Raw genomic sequence first — 16,283 nt, forward strand, 5'->3', positions numbered from 1 at the left:
CTTTAGGAAAAAGTCGGCCTGTGTAATACATTGTAACTATGGAAATATGGATATCATTTTAAAGCTCTCTTTCTCCTCTTTCTGACGACACCTAAATCGTCGCCCTACGCCTTTCAGTTTTCTCTATTTTCACGATCGAAATCACGGTCGCGGCAATTTCAATCGCGAAAATAGCGAAAACTAAAAGGCGTAGGGCAGCGGTTTATATATCATTGGAAAGAGGAGAAAGAGAGCTTTAAAATGATATGCATCTCTCCATAGTTTCTGCACTGTTCGGAGTCCCTTTAAATGCATTTAGAATAAAATAATTCTTAGCAAAATGTACCACCCAAAGAAAGGCTAATTGGTGGAGAATATAAAACTACTGGTATATAGATCATTTCGTTGTGATAAGTAGTGATAAAGTTATAGGCGAATGAAAGGGAGGAGCGCTGACAGGTGAAAATCGCTCTGGTACAGAAGGGGAAAAACCCCTCAGTAGTGAAGTGGTTAAACCTGTTTGTGAGGTAACAGTCACCTTGGAAACGCCTATGCAGTACATGTTGGCGGTGACGGTGGGACACAGTTTTTTCAGCAGAGTCACACAGATCTGTCCGTCCGCGTGGATATTACGGCCGAGATCCATCACACAGCGATATCTGCAGGAATAAGATTAGTCAGGATCAAATCAGGGCACCCCACGGGGGAAATCATACTCACCCTTACAAAGCTCCCCCCTTACCTTGTAGTGACCCCCCCTCCCCTCAACCACCATAGATAAGAGGGTTCATCTAAAGGACCAGCATACTCCGTGGCGCTGTACAGAGTAAGACACTAACATGGGGTATGTAATAACACCAATAATGGTATACACAATATACAGCAGACACTGGTACATTAGACAGAATTAGTGGACATAGTAAATACAGTGATAAATGTCACATGATGATCTAAATATATAGTAAATTCAAAGGGGGAGAGAGCCCTGCCCTTGTGAGCTTACAATCTAAAGGAATAGGAAGGAAACCAGAGGTGCGGCAGTATACAAAATATGTATACCTAGGGGTAGTGTGTTTTTAGGCTATATTTAGTAAGAGAGTACAACTTGGCCAGAGGTTGGAGGGGAATGGCCTAAGGTAGAGCGTATGCATTTAAAGATTTCAAAGGAAGGAGAGTGACGGATGTGTTTTGGAAGGGGATTCCAGAGGAGGGGTGAAGCACGTGAGAAGTCTTGTATACATGAATGTGAGGAGGTGATTCTAGAGGAGGACAGAAGGAGGTCATGTGCAGAGTGGCGATTATTTATATAACAAATACGGCCAATGTGACTCCACCCCCTATTTCCCCATTACAACACCTGCCCTGAACTAGTAGTGTTGATCGTAATGGATAGATTCACTTTTGTGAATTTTTGTTTATAATTTGTACAGTTACAAATCTTGATGAAATATGATTTTGCATTCAATCTCTATTTCATTTAATTTTGCAAGTTACACCTACAGAATTAACTGACGCATTTTGATAAAATTTTCTCATAGATGAGTTTATGTACAAAAATGTGTGGGCATGCTTGCCAAATTCATTTCCATCAAATCGATTAAAGTCAGCAGGCATGAGAAACATATTTTCACATAGAAGAATATTTAGTGGAATTCTGAGTAAATGCGAAATTATACATTCCAATGACAATACGTGTAAAATGAATTTCTCAAGTCTGTAAATTTCGCGTGATTTTGCATCATGATTGCGATTTTTGCTGCGGCGAAGAATTCAAACTCATCACTGGGTGTTACTATTTGTAGCTCAGCTACAGATGCCCAACGTTAAAGGATACCTGAAGTGACATGTGACATGAGGAGATAGACGTGTATGTACAGTGCCTAGGACACAAATAACTAGACTGTGTTCCTTTTTTTCTTTCTCTGCCTGAAAGAGTTAAATATCAGGTATGTAAGTGGCTGACTCAGTCCTGACTCAGACAGGAAGTGACTACAGTGTGACCCTCACTGATAAGAAATTCCAACTATAAAAACACTTTCCTAGCAGAAAATGGCTTCTGAGAGCAAAAAAAAAAAAAAGATAAAACAGGGAATTTCTTATCAGTGAGGGTCACACTGTAGTCACTTCCTGTCAGGACTGAGTCAGCCACTTACATACCTGATATTTAACTCTTTCAGGCAGAGAAAGAGAAAAAAGGAACACAGCCTAGTTACGTATGTGCTTGGCACTGTACATACACATGTCTATTTCATCATGTCACATGTCACTTCTGGTATCCTTTAAGAGGGCCAGACAGTGATACATAACAGCAGGAGCCGGGCAAATAATGAAGACCACTATTACTTGAACACCATAAAAAAAAAACATATCCAATGGCTTCAATTCATAAAGCATTACCGCATGCAGTAATGCAGAAAACAGCTGACTTTGCCGAGCACTTAGCAAAATGTCCATTCATAAAGGCTGTTACCGCATGAAAAGCTGAAGTTACCCAGCAGTGAGGTTAACCACTTAAATCCAACTGGACAAATATATTTGCAGGAGCAGCTCAGCGGCAATCTGGACGGATATATTCGTCCTGCAGTGCTGCGGCGGATGCAAGCGTGTATACTTGTTCACACGGCTGGGTCCCAGTGGCTATTACAGGGGATCGATTGGGAAAGGGGTAGGAGTGTCCCCCCCCCCCCAGGCAACCGATCCCCTGTGAATGAATCAACATGCCTCAAATCACAAAGCATGTTGATTCATAAAATGGAACGTGAAAAATATCTAAAAAAAAACAACGACCGAGCACTTCCTGGTAGCTAACAGGAGAGTGTTTAGTGCCACCTAGTGGGCAAAAAGTAAAACTAAAGTAAAAAGAAAAAAAAATACATTATACATTTCACAAAGTTTTATTAACCCCCACCCTCCCCTGTAGCTACAAAAAAAATTAAAAATGTAAAAATAAAGTGACAGTTAAAAAAAAATACATAAATAGTTATCTTAGGGACTAAACTTTTTTTATATGTATGCTGTGAGAGTATATTACTGTTATCTTTTGTCTATATGGGCTTGTAATTAGTGATGGACGCAATACTGAAAAAATGCACCTTTATTTCCAAATAAAATATTGGCGCCATACACTGTACTAGGGAAAAATTGTAAACAATGCAATAACCGGGACAAATGGGAAAATAAATCTTTTATGCACAGTAGAACATCTTATTTTAAAACTATAATGGCCGAAAACTGAGAAATAATGATTTTTTTTTCAATTTTTTTCTTATTATTCCCCTTAAAATGCATTTATAATAAAACAATTCTTAGCAAATTGTACCACCCAAAGAAAGCCTAACAATTCTTAGCAAATTGTACCACCCAAAGAAAGCCTAACAATTCTTAGCAAATTGTACCACCCAAAGAAAGCCTAATTGGTGGTGGAAAAAAACAAGATATGGATCATTTAGGTGAGATAAGTAGTGACAGGGGAAAATTGCCGCTATTCTACAGGTGAAAACGCCTGCGAGCTGAAGTGGTTAATTACTGACTTGTGTGGTAAACACCTCAATCGATTTCAGCAAACATCAATTCATGAAGATTAGAGCATGTGGTAAAGCCCAGAAACATAAGCGGTGATTCCTGGCAGCTCTGCTGTGGCGAAAACCAGCTTCCACATGCCTTTTCAGTTCAATAGCCCATGATAGCCTATTACTGACAGAAGCAGAGAGCCAATAGCAACTACCTCTGTCTCCTGCTACTCCCTCTGATAGGCTGCAACATCTCGGGAGGGTCAAGCTTCTCTACCCCCCCCCCCCCCCCCCCCAGGCAGTGGAGGAGAGAGTCGCAATAAAAGATATTTCTCCAGCAGCCCTTCAGACGTTTAAACCTTTGGGTTCCTGTTTGAAGATGCGGGGGAGCTAGTGGGGAAATCACCTAAGCATGGCATGTGTAATGTTTATTGAGAGTTCATCTATACACAGGCTATTAGACAAAATGTTAATAAAAACTAATAGACAGATTCAGAGGGAGAAGAACAAACGTACATCTGAAGGGATTCTGGGGATGCCTTTTACTATTGTAATGCCGTCAGTGGGAGAGCAGCATGTCATTGTTACCACACAGGTCTTTTTGGTAAATTACTGAACTTCTACCGCACTTGTGAAAATCGTCATGAATTGCCAAGCAATCTAAAATACCGACCTGATTTTTTTTTTTTTTTTACCAAACAGTAGTGATTACTGATGATTACCAAGTAGCTAATGATTACCAAGATTTTGATATAGTTTACAATTTTACTGATCAAACAGTTTGTATCAGATGCCACCTAGTGGTCTGCAGTTGTACTGCATGGTACAAGAAAAAATATCAGTGTAATGCTAGGTCCACACAATGCAATTTTCAGACAAATTTACAGTCAGATCGACTATTTCCAACATGTCCGATCTGACTTCCGATCGATTTTCTGATCGATTTTCTGTTCACTTCACAATTGTAAAACATATTGAACTTAGAGAAAGGTGTGTAATGTGTGATTAGCTGTGATTGTACCTGCTGAGGAAGATATGGAAGGGAATGCGTACAGGGAAGCCCTCCTTTCTGATGCGGATGGTCTCCAGGATCCCCGAGTACTTCAGCTGGCTGACCACAATGTCTGCTTCAAACATCGACGGCTCCTGCAGACAGAAGAGTCCGGCGTTATCAACCACCTCGCCTTACACTTCATCATAGCGTCTGATAATGTGGGCGCCAGCAGCTGTCCGCACTACGAATATCGGTAATGTAAAGCAGGTAGCCCCCGGTAAACAAATGACATAGTAACTATAGAGTTGTTCTTAAGTTGAATTTGTATGTAAGTCAGAACACTGTGGCCCCCAGTGTCCCTATGTTCCTCCACCGGCCCCCTTGTGCCTCCAGTGTCCCCCCTCTGTCCACCTGTGCCTTTACTGTGCCCCTCTGTGCCTCCAGTGTCCCCCTGTGCCTCCAGTGTCCCCCTCGGTTTTCCTGTGCCTCTACTGTGCCCCCCTGTGCCTCTAGTGTCCCCTTCTGTCCCCCTGTGCCTCTACTGTGCTCCCCCCCTGTGCCTCCAGTGCCCCCCTTTGTTTCCCTGTGCCTCTACTGTGCCCTCCCCCATGCCTCCAGTGTCCCCCTTTGTTTCCCTGCACCTCTACTGTGCGGCCCGTGCCTCCAGTGTCCCCCTCTGTCCCCTTGTGCTTCCACTGTGCTCCCTGTGCCTTTAGTGTCCTGTCTATCCTCCTGTGCCTCCACTGTGCCCCCCTCTGTCCACCTGTGCCTCCCTGTGCCTCCAATGTCACTCTCTGTTTCTCTGTGTCTCCACTGTGCCATTAACTGAGAGCTGAAAATGTCCCACGCAGTTCCGACAAGCTGTCATTCTTCCTCTCCTTCAATGTTAAAGTAACGTCATTTGGACTGGCCAGCCATGTGTATGGGTGGGTTGTTTGTAAGTCACAATGTATGTAATCTGGGGACTACCTGTATTACCGATATTCTATAATTGGCTTCCATTGTCTCACACTAACTCCCCCTACTTATGCTTAGCACTAATCTCCCCAATACCTAATGCTTACCCCCACTCATGTTTAACACTACACCCCCCAACCTAAACCCAGCACAATTCCCCAACTGCCCCTGGAGAGCGCTGGAAAATAAGGGCAGGGGTGGACCCCTGGGTGATATGTATACTTATTTCACCACATAAGATGTATTGATTCACAAAGTGGTGCTAACCCAGTTAGCACGCCTAAAAACTTTTAGGCGTGATAACTATAGCACTAACTGGGTTAGCACCGCTGTGTACACCTGATCCCGTGCAAAGTTTTGCGTGCACACAGCGCAGGTGCGCGCGAAACGGCGCATAGAGGTGAATGGGCGCTTCGCACGCACCGCACGGTGCAGCACGGGATTTTGCGCGCGATCAGAACTTATCACGCCTAAACTGAGTTTAGGCGTGATAAGGGGCTTTTCACAAGCGTGCTAACTGTTAGCAACGCTTTGTGAACCAAGCCCATAGAGTGTATAACATGATCAAACGTCTATAACAGGGGTCCCCAAAGGTTTTGGGTCGAGGGCCGGGTCAACATACATCAGACTGCTGGGGGGCCGGAGTATATATAAAATGATGTAGAAGGCTTTGTGGGCCAGACAGTGAAGCATACCCAGGTGACAACCTGCAGTCCAATTGGACAGCAGTGTCACCTGATGTGGAATTTGATTGGATGTGGATAGATGGTGCCAGCACTGCTATTCTATATGCAGACCACCAATGTTTAAAGATGTAGCTGACCGCATCTGTAAGTAATACATTTTGTGTGTGGGGGGCCAGTAAAAAACCCTCAGGGGGCCACATTCGGCCCACGGGCCTTAGTTTGAGGACCGCTGGTCTATAATATACAAATAAGTCCAGTAAAGAAAGTTTGTCAGTTACATTTTGCTTTTACCTTCTTGCTGTTGGGTTTGAGACAGCGAACAAAAAAGGGATTGCACCTGCAGGACAGAAAGACAAAACTGAAGTGAGAGAGATAAAAATCGCCAACAGCAACAAAAAGCATTGTAAATACAAATGTACAGACCTGAACTCAGAACTTCCTACTGCTCTAAACTATAAGCAGCAGCATAATAACGTTTAAAGAAAAACTTTTTTTGTTAGAGCTAATACAAATCCTGCAATAAATCAGCAGTGTGTCTACTTCCTGCTTTAATGGAAGCAGACATAGGGTTAACGTCCTGTGCTTACAAATTAGCTGCTCTGCCAAGGCAGAGAGCTGTCACAGCTGAGAGACTAAATTACAGCTTGTGATTAGTCACAGATGAGGGGGAGAATTAGACAGGCTGCTGTCACAGCTGAGAGATTAAATTACAATTTGTGATTAGTCACAGATGAGGGGGGGGGGGATTAGACGGGCTAAACTCTGTAAATACATACAGGGTGCATTTCTCTATGTTTCCCTTCTGTCCTGTGCAAGAGTTCAGGTCCACTTTCAGCAGCAAATATTTGCCATTCCTTTGCCTGTTGTATGGCAGATGGCAGGCTTTCTTTGTATTGCATATTGGCCAACATCTCCTCAGCGAGAGATAACATAGTGGTCATCCGTTTCAATTCATTATTTTCGAAGCAGCTCGCAACCTGAAAGAGTGTCGGTAGTACCTCTGGTGTGGAATAATGGATCGGGATGTAGTAGGTGTCAATCACAGTAGAGCACAAATCACTACTGAGAAATGAGACCTCTGTCCTCCATGATCCTACTCCTCCTCCTCCAGCCGTCTAATTCACCCACCTCTCCATTTTCTCCACCAGCTCCAGGAGAGATTGCTGAAACTTGGCTGCCACGGTCTGTGCCTTGTACTTGCGCGTCGCAGTGCTGCCCTTCCCCATCATGGTCTTCTGCTGAGCCATAACCTGGGCGTGGCTGAAGAAGAGGTTGGCAACCACCTGAGACAGAATTAGACTAGATTGTGGACAAGCACCATACACAAATAATAATCAAATACCTTATATACCTGCGTATAAGCCTAATTTTTCAGCACAATAAAAATGTGCTGAAAAGTTACCCTTTCGGCTTATATGTGAGTCAGTGGAGCGGAATGGATGGTGGAGCAGGTTTTGTTACTAGCAGAGGAGTGTAAGGATTGTGCACTAGTGATCCTGCTCTTGCCAGCTGGCTCCCTCCTGTGTCCATGCCCCCCATCCCCTGCAACATGGTGTGCAGAGTGCGCTGCTCAAGACTATTTGCATCCCCTGGTGTGTGGAGTGCAACCTGCAAGCAACGTGTCAGCGGTGCAGTGATTGGGGATTCTTCCTGTGTGGCAATCGCTGTCTCATATCTATGACGTCATCTAGCGGCGTCTTCAGACACAGCTGTATCATCCTAGGGCACATCTGGCTATGGGGAGAGGGGATGACTTGTATTGGGGGCACAGCTGGCTACTGTGACAGGGGGTATACTGTGGATGGGGCTTATACAGAACTCAATCACTTTTTCCTGGTTTCTGAGGGAAAAGTGGGTACCTTGGCTTATCCACAGGTCGGCTTATATGCGAGTATATATGGTAATTATATGATAAATAAATAACAGAGTATACTGGGGATGGGAATAGATTGCAACGCTGCTATATTTTTTAGAAAAGGAATCACAACAAATCAAATACATTCTTCCTAAGAAATCCAGGAAATAACCAGTGAAAAGTACTGTATATACTCGAACACAAGCCAACCTCATGTATAAGTCCACTTCAATATTCAACCCTCTTCAACTAGAATTTTTTTTATTGACAAGTATAAGTCAACCCAGCAAAGTTAATGGGGGAATTATGTATATTTATTGAATTTGATGTGTTAAGATTTAATTTTTTATTTGGCCACTAGATGTCCCCTCCACGATCCCCCCCCCTCCCCCAACCCCCAGTTTATTCCTCCTCCTGTGTCAGTACACAGAGAAAGTAATGCATGTATGTTTCACTTTCACTTTTGTCAATGACCCCTGGCATCTCATCAATGCCGATGATCACTGATCACAGGCACTTAGATCAGTGAATAGGATCTGTGCAGTAAGTAGTTAAGTCCTTATTAATAGCAATTTAAAAGATGTGAGTTATTGATCATCTCACTTTGATTTACAATCATTTTTACCTCCCTTCACAATCATTTTTTTTCTAATTTGAAAGAACCAGTTTCACTGACAAAACTGATTCGCAAGATTCTCGCAGACCAATCGAAAGTTTTGACGAAAATCTTGCGAAGCTGGCAGCGACAATTTTGCCCACCGCTGACAACAAACGTCACAATAACAGGATTTTCTTCAGAGCATGTTTTAATAGTGGCTTTTAATCGTCTCGTTACCTTGACTTTACTGTTGACAAAAAGATCCAAGACGTCTTGTCTGACCTGATCGTAGTTTTTATCCAAAAATTTATGCACCTAAAGACAGAATGACACACACAACATTTCCTTATAAGATTACAGAATTTTTTAAAGAGACAATATATAAATCATCGTAAAAGTGTTAACGCCCGACTCCAGCAAGTCCAACCGCTCCAGTTTGTGATGAGGGGAAAAGGTCTGATCTCTGTTTTCCCAGTGCAGAGAATGTAGCTCACATCCTGTCTATTCTAAGTGAGGACATTTTTTTTTCTACAGTTGGAAAAATACAACCTCTATTAGTTTTGTTTATTTACTGTTTTTTATTAAATTACTGTCCCCAATTTTCTTTCCTTAAGCTCAATCTACACGAAACAATTCTTTTTACGATTCAATTACGATTCTATTTACGATCCGATTAAATCCAACATGTCCGATAGGGATTCGATTCGATTCAGTTCGATTGGCTGTTGCAAAACAATGGCAAATTGAATTGAATCGAATCCCGATCGGACATGTTGGATTTAATCGGATCGTAAATAGAATTGTAATCGAATCGTACAAAGAATCGTATTGTGTAGATTGGGCTTTAGAACCACAAAAGTTCATGGTAAAGCCATGGGGGTCTCAAGGGCAGAAAGTGATGAAAGAAAGTAGCCCCTAAAAGAGGTTCTATTCCCAACCCCCCTGTGACTTACTGCCATGTGCTGGAATTCAGATGCCCTGACCTGAGTGGCTACATTGCATGCTTTGGAAGACCACCCTATGAGTGGCTACATTGCTTCCTTTGGAAGACCACTCTATGGGCCTGATTCACAAAGCGGTGCTAACAGTTAGCACGCTGGTGAAAAGCCCTTTATCATGCCTAAACTCAGTTTAGGTGTGATAAGTTTAGGTGTGATAAGTTTAGGCGTGATAAGTTTAGGTGTGATAAGTTTAGGCATGATAAGTTTAGGTGTGATAAATTTAGGCATAATAAGTTTAAGCACCAACTGGGTTAGCACCGCAGTGCACAGCTGATCAAAAGTTTTGCGCTAGCAAAGTCTGGTGCACTTCGCATAGAGTTTAATGCCGCTGCTTTGCGTGCGGGACTTTTTGCGTGCGATCTAAACTTATCTAAACTTAGCATGCCTAAACTTATCACGCCTAAACTGGCTTTTCACCAGCGTGTTGCAATGGTTATCACGCCTAAAGTCTCTAACTGGGTTAGCACCGCTTTGTGAATCGAGCCCTATGAGTGGCTACATTGCTTCCTTTGGTAGACCACTCTAGGAGTGGCTACATTGCTTCAATTTGGAAGACCACTCTAGGAGTGGCTACATTGCCTGCTTTGGAAGACCTATGAGTAACTACATTGCTTCCTTTGGAAGACCTATGAGTGGCTACATTGCCTGCTTTGGAAGACCACCCTATGAGTGGCTACATTGCTTCCTTTGGAAGACCACCCTATGAGTGGCTACATTGCTTCCTTTGGAAGACCACCCTATGAGTGGCTACATTGCCTGCTTTGGAAGACCACCCTATGGGTGGCTACATTGCTTCCTTTGGAAGACCACCCTATGAGTGGCTACATCACTTGCTTTGGAAGATCATCCTATGAATGCTTTGGAAGACCACCCTATGAATGCTTTGGAAGACCTCACTATGAGTGGCTGCATTACTTTCTTTGGAAGACCACCCTATGAGTGGCTACATCACTTGCTTTGGAAGACCACCCTATGAATGCTTTGGAAGACCACCCTATGAATGCTTTGGAAGACCACCCTATGAGTGGATGTGTGTCAAGAGACATAGAAATAGAAGAGAGGCTTGACAGAGGCGTTTGACTTGGACCCCGACTCATACTAGTTTTTACTCCTTTGATTGCCTGATGAAGCGGGATAGAACCTGCAAAAGCATTGCATTGTGCAGTACTTAACTAAACAGTATCTTTGTTGAACTTTAAACAATACAGTCTGTGTTTTACTTGTTGGGGAGGTAAGCCCACCACTGCTGCCCTTTTTAAACGTTTTTTTAAACATTTTTACTCTATTCTGGCACCTCTGTTAAAGCTTCTTTTTATATTGCCAAGTTCACCCCTGGTGGAGGGGTGTCACCTCTTGTTTCCTATCTACAGAGAGCTTAACCTGAGTGGGGTCAGGTCATAACATTCCCACCCATCTATACAGTGGTTGCCTTTGTGGTAACCCACGTTTGTGAGTATAAACTCTTGTACACCTTACTACTACCAATTGCTTCTTTAACCTATTTTGGTTCCTGGACGTAGAAACTACGTCCAGAAACCATGCGCGCTCCCGCGCGCTCCCGCGGCCGATCGCGCGCGTGCACGCGCACTCCTGGCCGCGGATTCGGTAGCCACGGAATCAATGTATCGGGCTATGGTGCCCGATCATTGATTCCTCTCCCCCGCTGAAAAAGCGTCAGCTTCTCTCGGAAGCTGCGCTTTTTCTGGCTGTTTCCTCCCCGATGCGTCACTCTAAGCGTGTGTTACGCTTAGAGTGATGTCATGTAAACAAACTCATGGCCGCCATCTTGTGGCCAAAAAGTAAAACTACAACTAAAATAAAAAAAAAAATTAAAAACAACACACAATTACATTATAAAACTATACTTTACATCCCACCCTCCCAAAAATACCCAAATGAAATGTTTAATATAAAAAAAAAACCATTACAATAAAAAAAAAATGTAAATATTTACCTAAGGGTCTAAACTTTTTAAATATCAATGTAAAGATAAAATATTTCTATATTTTTTTTAATTTTAAACTTGTGAATAGTGATAGCTGCAAAACGGAAAAAATGCACCTTTATTTCCAAATAAAATATTGTCGCCATACATTGTGATAGGGACATAATTTTAACGGTGTAATAACCGGGACATATGGGCAAATACAATACGTGAGTTTTAATTATGGAGGCATGTATTATTTTAAAATTATAATGGCTGAAAACTGAGAAATAATGATTTTTTCCGTTTTTTCTTATTCTTCCTGTTAAAATGTGTTTACAGTAAAGTGGCTCTTAGCAAAATGTACCCCCCAAAGAAAGCCTAATTGGTGGCGGAAAAAACAAGATATAGATCAGTTCATTGTGATAAGTAGTGATAAAGTTATAGGCTAATGAATGGGAGGTGAACATTTCTCAAGTGAAAACGACGGAACGCAAATGGGTTAATGCATTACACTATTTTGGGTTCTCTTTGTTCCTTTTTCTTTCGCTGCAAGTTCATAGAAAGCTCTACAAAGGTTCAATGTAACAGTTAACATTTACCTGATATGTGACTTTACCGGCAAAGTGCTTGATCCCGAACTCAGGCAGGGGCATCTTAGGTTTACAGTACAGCTCGCTGGTCCCGTGGTGGTAGTGACACTTCTGGAGGAAAGTGTGGTCTGTGGCCTACAAGACAATGTCCCACGTGAGGGTAAAAGCAAACCTGAAGTAAAACTAAGCCCATGAGGTAAATATAGCCCTAATTCTTTGTAGGACACTTCACAAGCACTGAGTGAGCTCTTTCTCCTATCTTGTCCCCCTTTCTACCACAGCTGCACTTACGGAATTAGAGAGCTTCTCCACTACACCAAAGTACATCCCAGATTGCTTCCTCTTAATGATAGAGGAACCCTTTTCTATAAATGTGCTTATTGACTTCACTTGGGAGGGGAAAACTGGACCTGGCAAATCAGTGAACAGTTACCACATTTACTGCATTGCTGGATAGGCTACTAGAGGCCTTGAATTTGATAATCCTGACTTCTGTCTGATTATTGGTGGGTCTGATCAGCCTTTTAGGAGAAATGTTTGCTGTCTCTCCCTCAGCCCAGCCCTGTGTGTCTCCCCCTCTGAAGCTGACTTGTGGTTCGCTCCGCACCGTACCATGTTCGTACCATGTCAATGGTTATGTGATCCCGCTGTGTGTGTTTACCTGTGGAAAGCCGCTCTGGTCATCCAGTATTCTCAGAATTCCATAGGGCTTCTGAGAAATAAGATCGATGCAGGCTTGGTTGTCACTGAAGGAGATCTCCCTCCAGTCAATCTGTTCTCTGATGTACTCTTCCTATACAAATAAACATAAAGACATACTAACATCAGTCTGATAACACAACTAACTGAAATGGGTAATTAGGGGGCCGCAGGTGGCAGCGGAGATTGGTTGTTGCCACAGGCACCCATGTTAATCGCTGCGATTAACCACGAAAAACTGCAAACTGCAGCTATAACAGGAAGTTTGGGAGCCTTAGGCATCCGATAAAAGAGCGTTTCCCTTTATAGCCGCCAATCATGGCTATTGAACTTCCCCGGCCGGTGCTCGGTAAAACACAAACTGCAGCTAAGGTGGAACAGATATTGGCGGGGACACACCCCTCTGCATCGGTTGGGGAGGTTGGATAGGTTTAGGCATCAGTGGAAAGGGCTCAGTTAGGGTTCGGTATTGGTTGGGGGATCTCAAAGGCATTGGTTGAGTTTGGTTGGTAAGGGATAGGCATGGGTTGGGGGGGGGGGGGGGGGGGTCGGTTAGGCATAGGCATCGGTTGTGGAGGTTGGTTAGGTTTAGGCATGGGTTGAAAGGGCTCAGTTAGGGTTAGGTATTGGTGGGGGGATCTCAATGGCATTGGTTGAGTTTGGTCTGTAAGGGATAGGCATTGAGGATAGGCATGGGTCGGGGGGAGCTCAGTTAGGCATAGGCATCGGTTGGGGGGTAGTTAGGTATAGGTTGGGGCTTGGGGGTTGGTTAGACTTAGGAATCGATTGAAGGAGGATTCAAGTGACAACGGGGTCAGGTTAGTAAAGTATTGGTAACAACTACTGATATTTTACTGCAATTACATAGAGAAGTATTATGCTTCAGGTCAACTTCAGCTGCTGTACTGTGTGCACTGTTCTATAGAGAGTACAGCACCAGCATGCTCACGAGTGCCGCATGTGACGAGAGCCAAAGATGAGTGATTCTCGTATAGACAGCAGACTATTAGCCGAAACAATCACAAATTCTAATGTCTATACCACCCTCTAGTGGTGGGAGTGGGTTAGCGCTCCCACGACTTACCTGCTCTTCTCGGAACACTATCTTATTGAAGAAGAACTGCAGGTACTCATTTGCATAATTTATGCATAGTTGTTCAAAGCTGTTGAAATTCAGATCCTGTGGGCGATACAAAGAGTGATTGGTTGTTGGCATAGCAGGGCATTTTAAGCGAGAAATTCATCGTCATAAAAGGATTGAGTCAAACAAATGATAATGACATTTTTTTTTGATTGATTTAAATTGATCAAGTCTTGATTGTAAAAGACAGGAATATTTGTGGAGCGTGGAGAGGAATCGATGACTGAACAGCTTTGTACTGTATTAAAGGGGAACTGAAGAGAGAGGTATATGGAGGCTGTCATGTTTATTTCCTTTTAATCAATACCAGTTGCCTGGCAGCCCTGCTGGTCTATTTCTCTGCAGTAGTATCTGATTAAAACCAGAAACAAGCATGCAGCTAGTCTTGTCAGATCAGACTTATAAGTCTGAACCACTGAAACACCTGATCTGCTGCATGCTTGTTCAGGGGCTATGGCTAATAGTATTAGAGGCAGAGGATCAGCAGGGCTGCCAGGAAACTGGTATTGTCTAAAAGGAAATAAACATGACAGCCTCCATATACCTCTCTCTTCAGTTCCCCTTTAATCCGTACATAGCCGATGGTGGGGGCTTAAAAGACCACTATTGCAAAAATTATAAAAAAATAAAACTAAAAATGACTGATACATAAGAGAAAGAAAGTAGTAGGAAGAACAAGGGTTAATAGTTGAAAAACAGCTCCCAGAAGCACAATAGTAAAAAAGTAACTGTCATCTGCTTTCCTGAAGTGATGAAGAAACTTCATAGCAGCTGAAGGACCACATCTCCAGTTTCAGACAGGCACAGCAGAGGACAGCCTCTGTTGTGCCTGTCTGAAATTGCAAAGGGGTCCTTCAGCTACTATGTTTCTGCATCTCTTCAGGTAAGCAGATGACAGTTACTACTGTGCTCATGGGAGCTGTATACGTCATTGAGATGGTCCAAAGACTATCAGCTCAAGGAGAGGCCGAGGGGAATCTTTACTCATAGCTCCCAACTGTCCCTTTTTTGGAGGGACAGTCCCTTTTTGGGAGCCCTGTCCCTCTGTCCCTCTTTCACCCTCATTTGTCCCTCTTTCAGGACTTTGTCCCTCTTGCTATATAAATATATATATTTCTCTACTAAAAATGTGTTTGATTGACTCTAAACTTTATTCCCATCCTTTAAATTGATATATTACTAATTTTAAAATGTTACTACGAAGGAAAATGAACCAGGATAGAAAGGACCAGTGTGGTATGAATTATAAAACAACATATTTTTCTTATGAAATCTTTATGGTATGCGTGACTAGAGGTGTTGCTTGCTACTATACAATACATTAGAATGGAAACGCTCCCAAAATGCTGCCTGTCCTGCGATTGCAATTTGCCTAATCACAATCGCTCTAGTGGAATCGGTCCCTTCATTTACATTGGCAGAGCGTTTAGGGAAATCGCTAGCGATTGAAAGCGATCCCTAAACGCTAAAAAAAAAAAAACCCGCTCTAGTGGATTCCAGCCCTTAACCCTTACTCTTCCAACCACTTTCTTTCTCTTGTGTATCAGTAATTTTTTGGGTTTTTTTTATACATTTTGCGGCCGTGGTCCGTTTTTTTTTTTTTTTACTGATTTCTGTTTAAGTATCGAGTGGTACAAGGTGGTAAAACATTCTCTATGTACTGATTTTCTTCAAGGCATTAACAATTGTTTGTCAGAACAGTTGACCATTACTGGATTTAGGCCCCATTTACACTTTTCTAAATTTGCTTGCATCATACGAACTTGAGATTTCGCATTACTCGCAATCTAATGTATTTCAATAGCATTGCATTTGACCTGAGTCTATCTTTGCTTTTTTTTTTTTGCGCATTTTGCGATTACTCTGCATATATAGCTCAATGCAGGTCTGCTTTTTAGCGCATGCAATGTGCAATTTGCATTCAATGTGAATCGATGAAAACACATAAAAATTTCACTTGTTTTACAAACATTGTATTTAGTTTTGAAGTTAGATACATTCTCATGTAAATTAATTTCAATGGCATGCAAGGAAAAAAATCGCAATCTGAAAAATCAGATAAAAAAAAGCGCACAAGAATGCAAAATCGCAGAGGAAAAAAAATCAAAGGACAAAACCCTAAAAATAATGACAAAATTCAGAATGGGAAAAGAAAAAACACGGAATATCACATGCGGAATTTGCACTGCCTAAGGCCCGGTTCACACTTGCGGTTCTCTGCCAAACGGACCGGATGACCTGACCGGATCCGGATCGGAACCGTACGGTTCTGATCCGGATCCGATCCGGATCCGGTCAGGTTGCATCAGGTGTTCATCAGGATGCGATCCGGATCCGTTTGGCAAAA

General features: G+C 42.7%; 1 protein-coding gene across 1 annotated transcript in view; it reads right to left on the reverse strand.

Annotated features, from left to right (window-relative positions):
- The window catches only part of MYO15A (myosin XVA), a 175,999-nt gene that overhangs the window by 137,707 nt on the left and 22,009 nt on the right, over positions 1-16,283 (reverse strand). Inside the window, exons 14-21 of the mRNA XM_068246380.1 lie at positions 13,880-13,975; positions 12,758-12,889; positions 12,106-12,231; positions 8,816-8,893; positions 7,254-7,408; positions 6,417-6,462; positions 4,510-4,634; positions 518-638 (exon numbers count right to left, since the gene is read on the reverse strand). Coding sequence (XP_068102481.1) covers positions 518-638; positions 4,510-4,634; positions 6,417-6,462; positions 7,254-7,408; positions 8,816-8,893; positions 12,106-12,231; positions 12,758-12,889; positions 13,880-13,975 — 879 coding nt within the window. The remainder of the gene's footprint in view (positions 1-517; positions 639-4,509; positions 4,635-6,416; positions 6,463-7,253; positions 7,409-8,815; positions 8,894-12,105; positions 12,232-12,757; positions 12,890-13,879; positions 13,976-16,283) is intronic.

The sequence above is a fragment of the Hyperolius riggenbachi genome, chromosome 7, assembly GCF_040937935.1.
Source record: "Hyperolius riggenbachi isolate aHypRig1 chromosome 7, aHypRig1.pri, whole genome shotgun sequence".
In the NCBI taxonomy this organism is placed as follows: Eukaryota; Metazoa; Chordata; class Amphibia; order Anura; family Hyperoliidae; genus Hyperolius; species Hyperolius riggenbachi.